Here is an 18,699-nt window from a genome sequence, read left to right as displayed (position 1 = left end):
TTTTTAATTTTCCTTTTTGGAGAAAGGCAATGCTTTGGAATCCAAAAAAGCAGATGAGGAATGGAAAGGTCTGGTCTTGTCTCTAATTGTGGCCTTAAAAGACCCAGACCATCCTCAGCAAAACCATGCTCCAACATCTGGGTATATTAGTTTCCTTTACCCTTTACTTGAAACTCACTTAATAAGCTGCTTAGAAAACAAACCTCTGTCCCACCGTTCATTTAGACTCCACAGCAAAACAGCTCACATGTACTGAACACTTTCCACCATTTCCCACTTAATAGAAAATGTCTTGTAGGAAAGAACTCAGTGGGTATTTGTCCTGGACTAAGTGTGTCCTCCCCAAATTCATATTTTGAAACCCTAACTCCCAGCGTGATGGTACTTGGAGGAACAAACTGTGGGAGATGAATGAGGTTTATCGAGGTCATGAGAGTGGGGCCCATGTGATGAGATTAGTACCCTTTTAAGAAGAGGGAGAGACCAGATATCTCTCCCCCACCCCCATGATATGAACACATAGCAAGAAGACGACTGTCACACTCAGCACTGTTTTTTTGGATATGTCTCCTTGGGCAAGGGAACCAAACGAAAAAAAATAAACAAATGGGACCACATCAAACTAAAAAGTTTTTGCACAGTGAGGGAAACCATCCACAAAATGAAAAGACAACCTACTGAATGGGAGAAGATATTCACCAATGATACATTAGGTAACAGGTTAATATACATAATATGTAAGGAACTCATACAACTTAACACCCAAAACACAAACAATCCAACTGAAAAAAACGGGCGGAGATCCTGAACAGACCTTTCTCCAAAGAGGACAGTTAAGAGTCATAGGCAATTCAACTCCAACCTACTTTTCCAACTTTATGTACTGCCATTTCTCAACGTGAACTCTTCCCAGCCTCAACTCCATCCATCCACTTCTTGCTTTCAGTTCCCCTCTGGCCCTAACTCCTATCCACACATAAATCTCCCCTCTTCCAGCCAGCCTCCCCCGGCCTCTCTAGGCCTCAGTGCAGTGCTTCTCCCTCTGACATGCAGACCTTTCCTGGCCCAGCAGGTGCACGTGGTGCTAACTGCTCTGGGTTTTGTATTTGGAGACTGTAAAACTCCAGGGGCCAGATCCAGCACAGGGCAAGGCCCACAGGGAGGCTCTGGCCTGGCACAGCCACTGGGAAAAAATAATTACAAGCGCATGTTGACAGCATGTAAATTTCTTCTGCTAGAAGCCGTCATTAGCAAGAATCATTAAAACAGGAAGCTGCTGGGTTGTTCTTTCTTTGAGTCACATAATAAATCACATTATTTGCCGAGCTTTTGTGCTGCTGGCGCTGGGCACCAAAACTGCATGTTGTAGCTGAGAGCCAGGGGCCCCTGGGGTGGGGGCGGGCCAGTCAGAGCTTGGATCCTGGCTCCACCCTTTGCTGAATGACTAGGCACATTTCTTAACCTCTCTGACTTTTCCTGTTGTAATTTGGGAAGAATTATCCCTACCTCCTAAGGTTATTACAGGAATAAATGTGATACTCTGTATAAAATGAGTAAGGTTATAACCAAGGCGTCAGTGATTATATGAATCAAATCGCTAAGTTTTTGTGAAATGCATTGGGAACGTAGAATAGTGTCTGTGGGGACACAGTGAGGAGACACAGGGCAGGACTAGGAGGGCAGGCAGGAGGCCGGCTGCTTAGTCACCTCTGCCTGGGGTGGGTTTGGGCTCCAGGTGCAGGGACCCGGTGATGGCAAGGCAGTTGTCCCCGGACAGGGAAATGTGTCTTTTCTTCCCAGCGACCTCCTTTGTCTGACCTCAACTGCTGGATGACACATTGCCTGCCTCATGCAGGTGGTCACTCACCAGGCATTCGGTCGTTCCCAGCTTCTTTGTTGCTTCTTCTCATGTTCCCACGAGACTGTGAGAGCCCTCGGTCAGGACCTGGCACAGAGCAGGGGTTCAGCACATTGTGGTTTTTACTGGATGTCCCCAAGTACACACATTCCAATAAAAGACTTCTTCCTAGACCGACTTGCTACCCATCAAATGGATAAGCACGATGTTGCAGGGAAGTCACTGGCAGAGGTTCAAGGGGCTGCTTTTCTTCAGCTCCGGAGACGTGCTGTGGGTTATATTTTTGACAGCAATTCCACAGCTCAGGGAAGAACAACAAGCACAAAAGAGAACTTGATTTGATTCGAGCAAGACTCTTGGCTTTGTTTGGCAGCTGTTTATTGGATACCAGAGTAGCACGTTTCGCCCCAGGGTGGTGTGTGAGATGCCTCTGTGAGCCAGTAAGGGAGAATGGAAATGTCTGAGAGTAAAAGCCTAATTGTTTCAAGACACATCCAAACAAAAGCAAGGAGGAAAACAATCTAGTTGTGACTTCATGAGAATTCAGCATCGCTGAAGCTGGTTCTGTTAACAAAGGGAGAACAGGGACCTGAGGGGGCAGAGGGCCTGCTGATGGACACTGAATGGGCCCCAAGAGGTGGCCTGTGAGCCTCCCCGTTGACGCAGGAAGCAGCAGGAGCCGGTGTTCCATCTACCCAAGTAAAGGAACAGAATTTCCCTTTCAAGCAGAAGTGCTGCTGAAGGGGCTCAGGGGCAGAGGCTGCCTGGGCATTCTGGCCATGGGCAAGGGCCCAGCCTGGCCAGGGCTCCATGGCCTTGCCAGTGTACCCCCGTTTCTGGGTTGGGGGGTGGTTACATCTTTATGGCTTGTGGATGTTGCGTTTCCTCCCTTTAATAATAATAATTTAAAAAAATCACACCAGGAACCAGTATTTCTCTTGAGCCTGTTACTACCATCTAATAACTTTTAGAAATTAATATATCGGGGGACACAAACAGAAATCTTGAAAGAAATTTCTCTATTAAAGTATTTTTTCTAGCTACATTATTCCTTACCAGTGCACATAAGTCTTAAAGGTGGCCTGCTGGTTTTTTCTTTCTTCTTCGTTTTTTCTATCCCTTTGTCTCTCTCCTCTCCCTTTTCTCAATTTCTTTTTTTTCTTCTCTTCCTTTTTTTCTCTTAAAAAAAAAAAAAAGGGAGTACGATTAATATATTGAAGAAGTCTCCTAGGGCAGAACAAGGTAGTCACTAAGGACCAGCTCTTTCCATTGTTCCCTGCTGCTCTGCGAGGCACTGTTTGCTTCTGGACCAGTTTCCCTCTTGATCATAAAATGGGAGCCTCAGCTCCGGGTATCGCATTTAACACCCAGGTTGGTAAAGAAAACGAGTGGAGCAAATTGCTCACAAGACTATAGGGAGTGGTGAGGACTACGGTGGAGTGAATGGCCCTACTTGTCATTCAAACCATTTTTTCCCTGTTACTTCAAAATATAAATGCATCGCTGCAAGCAGCTGCAACAGTTATTGCTCCCATCTTGCAGAAGTCAGCACTGAGCTGCAGGAAGGCTGGATGATCGGCCGGAGACCAAACGAGGGTGAAGGCTGACCCCCACCCTGACCCTGACCCCGACCCCATCCCAGCCTCTGCTGCACCACAGCAGCTGGGGAACCTTGTTGCCGCCCAGCCCCGAGCTCGGCCTCCTCAGCAAGACCCCACACTTCCTCAGAGTGGGGGTGATACCTTCTCTTTCCTTGGCCCCCCATCACCCAGCACATAGAATCTGGTTCCTGATGGCACCCGGTCACAGTCACAGGGATAAAGCTGCACACTCACAACCCACGAGCTCCTCCGATGCTTCTTTCTGGTCCAGTTTCTAACGTCCAGGGGTTCTCAGTGTGGTCCGCACACCAGAGCATCCAAATCACCTGGGACCTTATTAGAAATGGGCATTTTTAGGCCCCACCTCAGACCCGCTGAATCAGACACTGTGGGGGTGCAACCTGGCAACTTCAGTTTTAACAAACCCTCCAGGGGATTCTGGTGCCCTCACAAGTTTGAAAGCCACTGTCCTATAGTCTCTGTAAGTGCTTAGAGACCAACAGTCTAAACACTGGTTTGCAGTCCTGGCTACACATTCACCTCATCTGGGGAGCTTTAACATTTTTTCATGCCTGGATTCCACCCCGCCCCAATTCTTACATAATTGGCCTGGTGTGCACCCCGGGCATTGGGATTTTTAAGTTCCCAGGATGATTCGAAATTGCAATTAAGACTGAGAACCACTGATCTAAATAAACATGAAGACAATTGTACTGCAAATGATTAAGTAGGAATCCAAAAGTGAGACACACACTGACCAAAAAAAAAAAAAAAAAAAAAGGCTACCATGAGAGCTTAGACAGTAAAAATAGAAGTGTAAGGGAAGAGATGATTTGGTTTAGACATTATTGGAGACATCCTGCTCCCATGATTTAAATGAGGCTGGCAATTAAGCCTCCTCTGGGAAAAAGTACATATTAATGGTTTCTAAATTGCTGCAGGTTAGTGTTACTTGAAAAGTCCTCTTTACCGTTTCAAAACACACACCCCACTGTTATGAAACACTCTCATTTTTCGATATATTGCCTTCCCTGTCCTTTCCCCCTTTCCGTGAGCTCAGAGGCAGTAGGTAAAATAAGCTTGAACTGTACCAGAGCCTCCAGTCATGGTCAGACACGAGGACGGGCCTCTAGGAAGCCCCCTTAATGCAGGCTTCCTGCCACCAGCTGGCTCGGAGAAAAAATGTGAAAATGGAATAGAAACCTCTTCTTAAAGAAGAAAACACATGATACCCGAAATCAGTCTTCCTTTTGGAGGGGAACAGTTTCAGTTTAGTAAAACTAAGGACGCACACAGAATTTATGTTACCCAAGTGCCGCAAATTATGATCTGGAATGTAACAGAGAACTTTCTTTGCTGTATCACAGAACTGAAGGTCTCAATTCAAGGCACCAGGCCGTACCCCAGACTTCTCCTTATGTTGTCTATCCCAAAGACACAGGGAGATATGACCACACTCCAAAGTATAGTCATTTATCTTTCAAAATAGAAATTCTAAGCCCGTATTTGTATGGTTAAGATCTGTTAGTGTGATTTAGGCTGCATTGAGTCATAAGCATAGCTACTATAGAACTTACTGGTTGTCAGAGGTTCATCAATTGACTGACTGTGTTTATTATTAATTGCTTAAGATGCAAGACACTCAGTGAATCTCCAGGTTTTTCTTCCACACCTAATGGAAAAGGGTCCTGTTTTTACATTAACAAAAATATCTCGATTTCTAGCAATCAAAACCGCAGCTTGCTTGTCTTGCTTTCAGAACAGCTTAATATAGATGCTAAGTTTCTGAACCTAAACTGGATGAAAAACTTGGCTTTGACAATGAGGCAAGAACAGAGCAAATTCGGCAATTCTAGTTAAGCTTGGTCTCTGGACAAGTCAGCCCAAATCAAACTCAAATTTTAGTGTGTACCAGGCACCGTCCTGAGATTCTGATTTACCTACTCTGGGGTGGTGATCAGAAGTCATCATTTCAAACCAGCACCCAGCTGGGTGAAATACTGGTCTTAATAATCAACAATAAGTGGGGGTTCTTTCTTAGGTGGCTTTTCTTCATGTAGTTCTCAGTTCACTATGATTTAACTTTGCAAAGACCCCTTTCTCATTCTACTTAAAATTCCCCCTCCCCCTCATCCCACTCCCCGTACCGGAGTCCAGGAGCAGAACTCGTAGGCTACAGAGTGTACCGGCAATGCTTGCTGCCTGCTAGCCCTGCCCTCGCGGCCTCAGGTGTCCGAGCAAAGTTTGGCCTCACAGCTCTGTGAGGTGGGTTCTGTCAGCGTGTACATTTTAGAGATGAGGAACCTGAGAAGGAAGGTTAAGTCGTCTGCTCACGGCAGTGCTGCTAGAAAGCGATCCGGTGTTGGAAGTCTTCATTCTCAAGTTCTACAGACACACACGAGACACACACGATTTCCCTAAGACTGCCCAGTTGCTCTCCACGTGGCTTCACCTCTTATAGCCTCACCCGCATGCCTGAGGATTCCCATTTTTCCTGGCCTTGCTGTAACTGGTATTATCCGGTGCTCTATTTCTCCCCAGTTTTACAGAAACAATGTGACAGCTCTCTGATGATTTACTTTGCATTTCTCTACTCGCGAAGATGAGTATCTTTTCACAGATGAGCTGCATAGGCTTCCTTCTATAAACTGTCTATTCATATCGTTTAGCACATTTTTCTATCGAATAAATTTTCTTACTGTTTTGCAAAAATTCCTTGAATACTCTTGACATGAATCCTACATTTTATAAACACATATTTCCTCCCAATCTATCGCCTATTTGCAGCTAATATGACAACAGAATCATACTGAACAAACCATTAGAACTAGGTAAGAAAGCTCAATAAGGTTGTTGGTTATAAGTATTAACATATAAATCAAGAGCATTCCTACACACAAGTAATAACCAATTGGGAAACGTAACAGAAATAAGTCATGTTCACAGAAACAAAAACTAGTTTACCTGAAGTAAGTTAATAAAAGATGTATGAAACCAGTAGAAAATTGTAAAACATTATCGAGGGACATTAAAACCCTAAATAAATGGAGAGATAGTTCATGGCTCACAGACTAGAGGATGAACTTTTCAAAACTGTCAATTCTCAACTTGATCTATAAATTCAAAGTAATTCCAATAAAAATACCAATAGTTTTCACTGAATTTGTCACACTGATCACAGGGAACATGGAAGAGTTAAGAACAGCGAAGGCAAATGTGAAGAGCAATGTAATTACCTCACTGGATACTAAGACTTATCCAGCTCCATAGTAATGGAGCCAGCGTGGTACTGGTTCAGGGCCTAACGATGCACGAGACAGACGAGGGGACCCGGAAGCTGGGCATCCACATATGAAAAACTGATGGGAGACCAAGGTGGCACTGTGTGAGGTAAAGAAAGACAGGTTGACCCTTTCAGAGAACTGTCACTCTTTTGGTTCCAGTACAGGGACAGTGAACAATTTTAAAGGCCACTAGAGAGGTGACAAAATTGCTGAAAACGGAGTCATGGTGTGTTCTGACATGGGGCATTCAGTCCTGTATGGAGGTCTCCCAAGCTCCTGGAGACAAGTTCACGTGCACTTCTTAGGTAGCGTATAACCATCCCAGCCAATGACTTACAGGAGACCCGACACAGGTATTTTTGTACTTCTTCCAATCTAAAGCTCCACAGGCTGGGAGAGGGATTCTGTTTTCAGAAATGGTCCAATGTGAAAAAAGTCATGTCTGAGAATCTATGGAATTCAGTATTAGCACAGAGAGCCCCTTTGGGGGCTGCTCATATATCATCCTCAGAGTGGGGAGATGTAGTTGGAAATAAACCCTTGACCCCCCCCACCCCACCCCTATCCTTGTTCTGGGATAGAGAAGAGCAACTGAAGCTGATGCAGACAGAAGCTTCTCCTTCCCACCAGAAACCATGCCAACTATTTTAGAAAGGAAAAAAATCAAGTTAGAGGATTTATTTCCAAGTTCATGATAAAATGCACTTTCAAAGTTAAGGATAAAAATGTAAATATGGTAATAAATTATCCTCGCACAACCTATATTTTTAAGCAATTTATTTCGATAGAAATACCTCAGAAAACTGTTCTTAAATTCATTTTAAGTTAGCTTATGCAAACACACCAAAGATCTCACACTCACATTTGCATGTTAAACAGAAACAAAAAGTGAGAGAGGAACCAAGCTGCACATCACTCAGGGAAGTCACAGTGCAATCGAGTGCTTCGTCATTAGAGGACCTCAAGTTAATTGGGAGAAAGGATAAAAATGGCTTGTGTTTTCCTGTACATTGTCATCAATGGATATTTATCCTATAGTCATTTATCTCCTTTAGATTAATTCGTGAACAAGTACCCTATCCCCTCCCCCTCCACACACACACTTCAACAGGCTGTAAAACACTGAATTTGTAAGTACTCACGGTGTAGAAACTCATGAGAGTCTGGAGACTTCTTATCAGCTACTCTGTCAGACCTAGTAAGTCAATAATCATTGGACTATATTTGTGAACAGTTCTACCAGGTGATATCTTCAGGGGAAACTTAATATTTGTTACCTGATATCTAAAACACAGCTAATATTTATTAAATTTTCTGCTTGTCTATTAAAAACAAAGTTTAATCCCAAAGCACTCCAATTATGTATTCCTTTAAGCTCACCACTATTTTGCAGTCTAAATGACTAGAATCAAAATTTAAATTCTGCTAATAACTAACACTCGAGGACCAGTTAACCTTTCATGTGGCTATGTTTGCCTGCCTACTCTGGAACACACAAGGCCCTTCAAAAATTTTGAAACCAGCGTCTTGACTCAGTTAAGTAACAGTAGTTCCAGATCTTGCAATAATCCCAGAAAAGAAAATGTTCCCAAGCTTTGTTTTTACTGGGAAAGCTAGTACAGTCTCTTACTTTCCCTTTAATTTATATGTTAGAGTTGTTTTCAGTTTCCTGCCATAATATTTTCAAGTAAACAGTAACTGGTAGGTTAAGTGAGTGCTTGTTTGTTCTGAGTCTTATTTAAATATAAGAATGAACCAAACTAAATCTCATTTCTGGTCAAAGAGACTCTTATTACACGATTTCATTAGCTTTAATAAAACCCAAACATTCTTTCTGGCTGTATCATATTCTTTCAAAGACTTTGTGAAAGGCCTTATAACTAAGTCTATGCTTAAAAAAAATCAACAACCCAAAATGAACTCAGCTTGATGGATGTTCTTCAGAGTTGTTCTTAGGCGTGCTCATCTACAGTGGATTTGGGTGGATTTATTTTTAATCTCCTGCCGTGGAAGGAGGAAAGGAGCAGGGAAAGGAGCAGGGAGGGAGCCTGGCTAAAAAGACTGAAAACCAAAGAGGACTGCAATGCAACAATTACCTAGAGGGATCCGCACAGACTTTCCGAGACCTGCTGTGAGAAGGAGTCAGCTGTGAGAGGACAGCACACATTCCTGAAATACAGGAGTTAAGAGGGCAAATGTTTGCTGTCATACTCAATGCCCTAGAATTGGTCTACAAATTGGTAAGGCACTGACCAAGTTTTCCCCACACTACAACTTGCGATACCGGTGTAATGAAATTGTTTTCAATAAGCTTAAGAGTTTGCACGCACAGATATCTTTCATCAGAATCTTCTGAACAGAAAAAAAACCCGTCACTTTAGACACAAGCCATTTTTAGGGGAGCAAAAGCAAAAAGTACTTCAATCATTTTGAAAAGGATGACTTCACATGGAAAATCATTATCCTCAATGTGATTAAATAAGTGTTTGTATCTCAAAACTTAGAAAAAAACAATACCACTCTGGCTGTAAAATCATACATTTACTATGTTTAAAAGAAATAATACAAAAGGAGAGAGAGAAAATAAAAGCAAACCCTAAAAGATCACCGAGGAAGTCAGCCAAACCTCACCACTGGCTTTATGTCGTCTATTCAGGCAACAGCAGCATCACTGTTCCACGGAGTCACAGTCCAATTCATCTTTGTTTCCAAAAAGGGATCCAATTATTTCAAAAGCCTTTGAAGCAGAGGATTTCTTTTATTAAAGATTATCTTCTGTTAAGCAACACTGGTACCCCTTGTTTGCAGAAGAAGATAATATGGTGGTTTAAAAGCTGGTTGGCAAGGAATGTGCCTCAAAAAAAAAAAAAAAGCAACAACAGCTAAAATTTAAATTTTAAAAGTATGGATTAAATCTACTATTATTATTGACTTCCAATTAATACGATGCCCTATAGTTTTGTCTTCAGTAGTAAAAGCATATAGCTTACAGATAGATCTAAGCTAAAAAAAAAAAAAAAAAAAAAAAAAGACTCCTGCTCAAGTCATTTGGCAAGGAAAGTTCTAGTAATCCCAAGAGATCAACAGGCTAGGCTAGGCTGCTCTTAGAGGGCCCCAGTTTCAACTAATACATAGTGTGTGCACACTAGAGACTGTAAACATTCTTCCTTCTAGAATAGTGCTCCTTGGTCTCCTTTACAAATCTCCTAGAAGAGGAATAAAGTCACTTATAAAAACTTTGCCTCTATAAACACCCCAATTCTTGACACACAGAAAGACCAAATGCCGAGACGGTCCCTAGAAGGTAGTGCAGCAGTCATGGGTTTTCCACAGGAAAAATGTGTCATTGAAGCACATGCCTAGGGAGAAAAAAATACTCCAACTCCAACTGTTTGGATCCCTTTTTGTAACGTTTACACAAACAATATTTACATAGTGAAGAAAACAAAATGGGAAGGTGTGTTTGATCAGTTCTCTTTCAATTCTCACAGTTTGGAGGTTACAGTAGAAAAAGACCTCTGAAAAAATAAGCAGAGCCCAAACACAGAGGGGACATGAAACCAAAAACAGTGCTCCGGAAGGTCATTATGCAGTTATTTTTACAGTTATATTTTAAAAACTGGTATGTTACTTCCATATGAAAAATAAGCTTCCATGTTCAAATAAAATGTTAAATGACATGTGTCTCAAATTGTATTTTGGCTAGTATTATATGCTACTCACCAAGCCGTATAATTATGGTCATTATGCTTATTATAAACCAGCTAAAATTTAAATTATCATTTCTATGAGTTCTTCTTGGCTAGGAGAGAAACAAATGAAGTTAATGATGGAAATTTCAAGCTTTTGAGTCACCGATTTTCTAATTTATAAAGGGTAGGTTTAATAAAAGCGAAATAAACTCATCAGCCCACTAATACACTACCTAAATATTTAATATATTTTGGTGACATCTTTTTTTTGCTTGAATTATTAGGTATCATTTGGTGAGCTGTAGATCAAAAATTCACCTACACTATTTTAATCCACTTCACTCACTGGTTTCCATTTGCTTCAAATGCTAAAATAATCGTAAAAAGCTATGACTAATCTTTTGAATGAACAAATTTGAAGACAAAGAAACAATGGTGACACCAGCACAGTCATATTAAGAGTTTCAGTCAGAGGCCACAATTCTATATATGGACTATTTACCAAATTTGAACACTATTCTTACTCTGCAAGCTTCCATTAATGTTTAGAACTGAAAATATCAAACACATCTTCCAGTTTAGCTCCCTCTTTGGCAAAACTGTGTAACGTCAGGCTCTGACTTCCAGTTGCATATCTCCACAGATACGGTTAACGTATGACATATCTACTTTAGCTTATTTACGACAAACAAAATAATGATAATAAAAAATCCACAGGGCTCTCATCCACAACATTTTTTAAAAAGCACATACACTGTTAAAAACACTTATTTCTGAAGAGAAATGAACAAATTAAAGAATTTAAAAAATGCATAACAAAAGTAAGATGTGCAAGGTCTACACAGTAATACTGCTGGCTACGCGGATGGTGTCTTTCTATGCACCCAATGTGGGCTAAGCTTGGGAGGTCATTCATGGGAAAATCATTCAGCACAAGCAACACTGCCCTCTCCAGCCCGTGTCATTTTCCACAAAACCAGAAATAATGGTATTTCTAACTGTGCTATATGAGAAAAATATCTGAACTCTTAATATCCTTTGAAACAGAAAACTAAATTTAAAAACTTAGCACTGTGAAAAAGCTCTTTTACTTCCCTTTGGATAGATTTCTAGCTAATTATTCTGTGGGCAACACTTCCTATTTAAATTTCAAGAGTGAAATACTTATGAGAAAAAAAAGTGTAACATTTTCTAAGAACACAAATGTGAGAAATTTTATGTGAGGCCCAAAGTAACAAGCCTATTAGAAGATATTAGTCACAAAGCAATTCTCACGCTGGGCCACTGCTGAAACTTATGATGTCTCATGAGTTTATAACATCCAACACATAGCCTTTGTTCAAATGCCCGTTTTTGTTAAAACTCTAAGGCATCTCACTTTCAAACTTTTTCCTTTTGGTAATTCAACATTTATCTTGGATATTAAATGCATTATTGCATAGAAGTGCTTTTACAAAACTGCTTGGTCAACTACTGACAAAATATGGTTTCATAGTGGGAACCAATATCTACATGTATGTATGTAAGTTTTCAGAAAAATGTCTTGCAATAAAGGAAAGTTGGATAAGGAAAGATTCCCAGAATCTCAACCTTTCACTTTTCCCTTTTAAAATTATTTTGTATGCCTTCTAAGAAAAAGCATACAAACATATGTGGAATATTTTAAACAAATGTGATCCTTGAACCTCATATTGAACAAAAATAATGAAAATGAATAATTAAAAAAACTGGCATTGTGCACATTAAACACTGTAAAAGAAAATACCCTGATGAAGTATCAATATGTCACCTTGATGATAAAAATCACCTGTGGCTGGTAGAAGGGATAATCCAATTAACTTGAAAAATGTGATTACTGTAAAAATCTCAGAAAAGTTTAGGTTGGGCTTCCAGTTCCCTACGAGGCAGATCTGTGGTACAGAATGAATCACTATAGCAAGGCTACACGTAAACCTGGTTTAAAAAAACCGTGTTTTCTGGAGCCCACTTGAAAAAAGTGTCTGGCATGTGAACACTCAGCCTTTATACCTCCTGCAGGAAGTAATGTTCCCCATACAGTACTAAATTTCAGAAGTTTAGTGTTTAAAAATATCTTCCCTCATCCAAAACCAAACAAAAACCCTCCCGAAGTCCCAAACAAACCCCAACAACTCCCATTATAACATTTCTAATTCCTACACTCTTTCTGTAAGAAAGCGAGTGAGGCTGCAGACTCACGGAGGCTGAGCAAACCTTTCAGGTAGGCTGCTGGTAGAATCCTGCTACTTAAGAGTATCTGTACACCTTGGTGCAAAACCAGCTCCTGACCTAACCCACTAGAAATGTTTTTCCTTTTTACAGTGTATCTAAAAAAGGCGATTCCCCCCTCCAAAATTAGTACCAAGTTAAAAGAAATGCAAATTAGCTATGATCTATTTCAAGCACAGCACCGCCAGAAGATTCACACACACTATTTTGGTGTTTCATGTTGGTTTTCCTTTCATTCTTTTAAGGCAGTGGTTTCCACAGGTCAGTTCAGAGATAAGAAGCATGGTCCATGGCAGTTTGTTTTGCAACTCCGATTTGTTCTCTGGGAATGTCTCACTTCATTCCCTGAAATTAGTGCTTTTTTGGTTCAGAACTCCAAAGGCTGAGACGGAACCTTGGGGCTCTTCCTGGCACAGGATTGGTTTTTAGCTGGCGCTCTGTCATCAGGTCCTTGCTCTCACTTTGGAGCAACAGTTCCCTTCTCTTCTTTCTTAGGCCTTTACTCAAAAGTCATCAAGTTTGTAGGAACCTAAAAAAATATAAGCATTACAAACAGAGTATTTAAAAAGTTGTTTTTCAAAGTATTATTTCTTATCTTTCTTTAAGTAAGCCCAAATATTAAAATCTCTCTGACCTAAAAATATCTTTTTAAAAAAGGAATGTGATAGAAGGTACTGCAATCATTTATGAGTCATGAATAAAACATGGTAGGACATTTTTGGAGGAAAAATCACTGAGATGAGTTAATACCTTCTTTCTAATAAACTGAAATCGGAAGTGAGAAAGGGTGAAGACAGCATGTGTTCTGTCGACACAGGGCCTCAGTAGAGAGATACTCACTGAGTGAATAAATGAAGGAGAAAAGAAAAAGTGTGGCTATAGTAGGGTAAGATTCCAGACAAACATGCTTGGCATCACTTATTTTCTCCTTTATATGTATTAGAATGAATTTTTACATGCAAATTTTCAAATCCAGCACAGATAATTTTGTAACAAACATTACTAAAAATTTCTTTGTGAAATCATGAAAATTAAGTATGAAAAAATAAAACTCATTGTTAGATAAGTTCTGGAAAATGAATAGGTAATAGAAAAATTTGCTGCTTATAGACTGGATCAAATTTAATTTTATTTCTTTACAAGTCTGATATTCAACAATAAGTCTTTGAAATAGAATATATTTTATTTTTAAAAAGCAGTTGATGAGTCCTCTAGTCAAGGACTAAAAAAATGCTCTTAACCTTCACTACCTGTTTTCCAAAGTTGTGCTGATAGAGCTATTCATACATCAGTGGTCATTTCTCTGTCCTTTAAAACAGCTTAACAGTTCTCTTTAGCAATCGTCTTTTGAAAACCTACCATACTGGGGAAAAAAAAAAAAAGAAGAATCTCCTACACATCAGTTTCTGAATGAAAAATTATTTTACCTGAATTAGAAATCAAATACAATGCAAATGCTCAAGTGCTTACCTTAGAGTATAAATTCTCAGGTCTGGTTGTAAGAAACCCATATTTAAATAAATTAGAAGTTTCATTTCCTCCTAAGTTCCCTGCATGTGATTTAAGGTGTATTTGAGTCAATTAATTTTCTACTAGAAAATTTCAAATTTCATAGCTTCTATTTATAAATTTGCTACGACTCTGATTCTTGCAAAATATGGAAACAAATAAAAACCACTTATACACATTTGGTTGACTTATTTAGCAGGAAGGTCCACTAATACAGTAAAAGAGATTGAGCCTCTCTGCTGGCATACATGCAGTATCTAGACTAATCTTGAAATTGGAGATTTTTAAAAAATAACACTAAATACTTTAAGCTACATTTAAAGAAAATGTATAGCATGGAGTTGAATCCTAGACAGGCCTGAGTCTAGGCAAAAGAAGGTCTGTTTCTTTTATTCTGTCCCAGACACTAACTTGACAAGGGCAAGAGAGTAGTTTTCGCTCTATGGCATTTCATGTCCTTCATAGAGGTTGCTAAAAATGGTCCCAAATATTGCTATTAGTCTTTTATATATTTTTGAAATAAAAATAACAAGGCCCATTCCAATGATACTTAAAAAGAATGGAGCTAAAGGATGAAGAGAGTTTTTATCTCAGGTCCAGCACTTTTTACTTGTTTGACCCTATGTAGGTCACTGAGCATCGCTGAGCCTTAGATGCCTCCTCTATTATGAAAGGAGGAATACGAAAGGAGGTCTTGACACCACAGGGTGGAAAGTACTTTTATAAGCTTTATAAACTAACATAGTACATTATTCAAAATTAGCTACTGATGTACAGTTCCAGCTTCAGAGTCTTTGCCCTCTCTGTCCCTTCTACTGGATCTCTGTTCCCCTAATCTTCACACGGCCGTTCCTTCTTCTCAGCCACGTCAATGTCACCTCCTTGGGGAGATCCTCGCTGCTCGCTCCTATTTATTTAAAGTTGTCTCTACTTCTATCACTCTACATCACATAATTCTATTTTGCTTTCTTTATATAGCTTTCACTATTTGCAATTTTATTTGCTCACTTGTTTATTGCCCGTCTCCTCACTAAAATGTAGATTTCATGTCTTGTTGACTACTGTCGACAAAAATAAAAACAAAACCACTTTCCTACTTCATTCAGAAAGTCAGTCTAGTTACTTCTCTTTGGGCCTCTTTTAAATGTATGCTCGAGTTATGGACGATATGAGGGTTGAGAGGAACGCTCACCTGTTGTTTGTTACTTTGGCAGGCGGCACTCAGATGCTTAAACCACAGCGTTGCATTCATCCTACTGCCAGCTTGAAACTTGTATGAGTTTCCTAAAATTATCAAAAACAAGGGAAAAATAATTAAAATTTAAGGACTCTGACATACAGTAATTCTGCAGCTACCAAAGAGCAATATAAAACATGACTAGAGCTCCCAGTTTCAGAATTCTATTTCGCTAACATCTGATTTTCCAATACAGAGTTCTCTGTGCTACATTTATGTGACATCATTTATGTGACATTTGTGTGACAACAGAAAGCCACTGTTTTGCTGTTTATGAAGTGGAAGAGAAGTAATTTTGTCTCTTTAAATGTTCTGTAGAGGAAAGTATATCTAAATACAATTGTTTGGCTTTTCTAGATTTTATGTGTGGATGAGAGTGCAGAATATCGGTTCTCAATACTACTTAGATGATCTAACTATTAGATGTTAATATGAAGTTTCTACAGGCCAAAATGCTTTAGATGTTTAACACTCAGACATTAGCTATTTAATGTGATTAAAGATCAATCAGCCAACCTCAATACCAGCTATGTCTTTAATTTTCAGTTACATCTGTCAAAATTATTAATTTCCAGGTCTATTGAGGGCTTTCTGGGAAAATCTGACGAGGCACCTTTATCTCTTTTAGATAATTAGAAAGTCATCTGTGTTGTGTATTTGGTAGACCTTATATTGACCAATAATAAGGATTTTTATAAGTTATATATATTAAGGTAATAAACTGAGAAAAGAAAGGATTCACGTTCTATAGATTGCCCTAAGTTGAGCTTTATTCCCTTTTTTCATTAACGTAAGTTCTTTTTTATGTCCCAATTTTTATCAACTTCTGTTTTCCTTTATTAACTGCATTCAATGGCCCAGAAGCCTGATCTATACTTGGGCATTATACAGCTTTTCTTTGAGATTTTAACAAAGAACTTTTTCACTTTTAGAAGCAATAGTTTTTCTTTATCAAATGTTTAATTATTCAAATAATGCTGTTTTGCTGGCTGAACTCAGATGAAGACATTAGATCAATCTAAATAGAAGGCCTTTCTACAATTAAGCTGGACACAAGTGATACTGTCTGTATCCAACATATTTTGCTTAAGTTTTTACTTACACCTTAATATCCTAAAAGCAGAATATCTGTTGATGTAAAATACATTCTGAATAGAGGTCAAAATGTAATTGTACAGTCAATAAAAGACAATATAATATTTCCATTGTGAGTTGCTGGAGCGGAAGATTCTGGGCAGATATGAAGGAATTTCCTTTCTGGCTTCCTCTGTGGTGCTTATCAACAGCTGGCAGTTGTTTTGAGGGCAGAACAGCAGTCACATTAGGCTCTATTCTGATGACCACTTGAGGCCTCCCTATAGGCCCGGGCAGGGGATATGATGATTCCCTCCAGCCCACCCTCCAGCTTCTTTAATCCACTTAAAAAACTCCTATGGTCAATAGCCAATAATTTTATTCATAAATATTTTATAAGCAAAGTATTATAATTAAAATTATACTTCTTTGGAAAGTGCTTTGAGTCAAGTAAGCAATTTAATTAAAAGTAATGGAATAAAAATCATTTAAAGGAAAAGCTCATTTAAAGGAAAACCTCCATCACATTCAGAACTTAAGAATAACAACTTAATTCAGGGTATGAACGAAGGGTACTGCATATATGGCAAATCTCTGAGCTTTTAAAGTAACAGCAGCTTTCAGATTCTCAAATGCCCTCCTTCCCTCCTGCCCTGTCTGGTTATTAGTTCTTTAGGGATTACTTGGGCTTTTAATTTCAAGCTTATGCTCCCACAGCAAAAAAAATAAACTTGTTAAGTAAGCTTATTAAATCAACAATAGATATTAATTGACATTTAAAATACTGATATCATTACTATACATTCTGTGACAGAAGTATTTCCCAAGAGATAAAACTACACAAACCTTCCCCAAGTTGAGTAATTCAGTTCAACTAGGTTTTGGCTTATCAAAAGTTATGTACACACAGCACCTCAACCTCTAGTTACTCTAAAGGTTCACCTTTCTCAGAGTCCGTCAGCAGGAAGAGATCTGGATGATGTGGGTCATCAGCCATCATCACCATCCATCCTACCACAGATACATTCTTATTGGATGTTGATTTGAACTGAGAGATAAAAAGATAATTAATGGTTATTTTTATGGTTCATCTTAAGCAAAATTTAAGTGTCAAAGATCGTATTTGCAGTTTCTCCTAGTGAGAGATGAGATCTGTGACTTGATGCTGGTCAGGTCTACTCAGGGCCTTTTACCATAATTAAATCTAGGCACGCCCTCTTTAGATAGCCTCCTGCTTTCCAGATCTTTCTCAGCTTCAACTCTTCATCAACACCTAACTGTCCTGGTGTTCACTCCCAAAGAGCATGGTCTGTTAGTGGACTGCTGGATCCATCTACGTTGTTCTGTATTACTGTGCTACCCCTCACCCTTTCTCATAGGAAACACACTTGCACTTCAATAGAAGTATTATTTATTTTTCCTCAGCTTTATTGAGATATAATTGACATATAACACTGTATAAGTTTAAGGTGTACAATGTAACAGGAGTTTTATCTTAAACCTCATGGTTTAATAAAACAGCAGTATTATCAAACAATTCTTAATAATATATTCTTACTTGTATTTCTAAAAAAATTCTTAGTATGCTTGTTACTTTTCTGTTTTTTGTAAAGTTACACTTTAGTAATGAAAAAGTGGCTGCTATAAAAGAACAGAAAGTTAGGTTAATCTCATGCATGAACAAAATAAAAAAATAAACATTAAATAAAATATTGGCAACCTGAGTCTAACAGTATATAACAAAGCTGATACATGATGACCAAGCTGGATTTATCCTAGGAATGTGAGGCTGGTTTAATGTTAGAAGTCAATTAATGCAGCTAAGTTGGGTTTATTTCAAGAAAGCATGGTTAGTTCAACTTCGGAAAAATTATTAAAGTAAATCACCATATTAACAGATTAAGAAAGAAAAAATATGATCAACTCAGGTGATGTAAAATAAAAGTATTTGCTAAAATATACTGCATATTTGTGATAGCCTAGGAATAGAAGGGAACATCCTTATTCACTAACAGTACTTACGAAACAAACAACAAGAAAACTCACAAAAACCAAACCAAAGCAGGAAAGAGAAAAGAAAAACAAAAAAACCCTGCAACACAAATACTTAAGGGTAAAATGCTAAAAACATTTCAAAATCAGTATTAAGATAAGGACGCCCACCATTGCTACCTTCATTCAATTGAACTGGATGACC

The 18,699-nt window shown here is 39.0% G+C and overlaps 1 protein-coding gene across 1 annotated transcript in view; it reads right to left on the bottom strand.

Annotated features, from left to right (window-relative positions):
• Nucleotides 1–9,265: 9,265 nt before the first annotated feature.
• The window catches only part of RALGPS2 (Ral GEF with PH domain and SH3 binding motif 2), a 127,738-nt gene continuing 118,304 nt past the window's right edge, over nt 9,266–18,699 (bottom strand). Inside the window, exons 17-19 of the mRNA XM_074322443.1 lie at nt 17,445–17,550; nt 15,384–15,475; nt 9,266–13,211 (exon numbers count right to left, since the gene is read on the bottom strand). Of these exons, the coding sequence (XP_074178544.1) occupies nt 13,182–13,211; nt 15,384–15,475; nt 17,445–17,550 (228 nt within the window). The 3' untranslated portion in view covers nt 9,266–13,181. The remainder of the gene's footprint in view (nt 13,212–15,383; nt 15,476–17,444; nt 17,551–18,699) is intronic.

This window comes from Rhinolophus sinicus, linkage group LG17 (genome assembly GCF_036562045.2).
Source record: "Rhinolophus sinicus isolate RSC01 linkage group LG17, ASM3656204v1, whole genome shotgun sequence".
Lineage (NCBI taxonomy): Eukaryota > Metazoa > Chordata > Mammalia > Chiroptera > Rhinolophidae > Rhinolophus > Rhinolophus sinicus.
The sequence above is the reverse complement of the archived record's forward strand: the minus strand, read 5'-3'. Positions and strand labels throughout refer to the sequence as shown.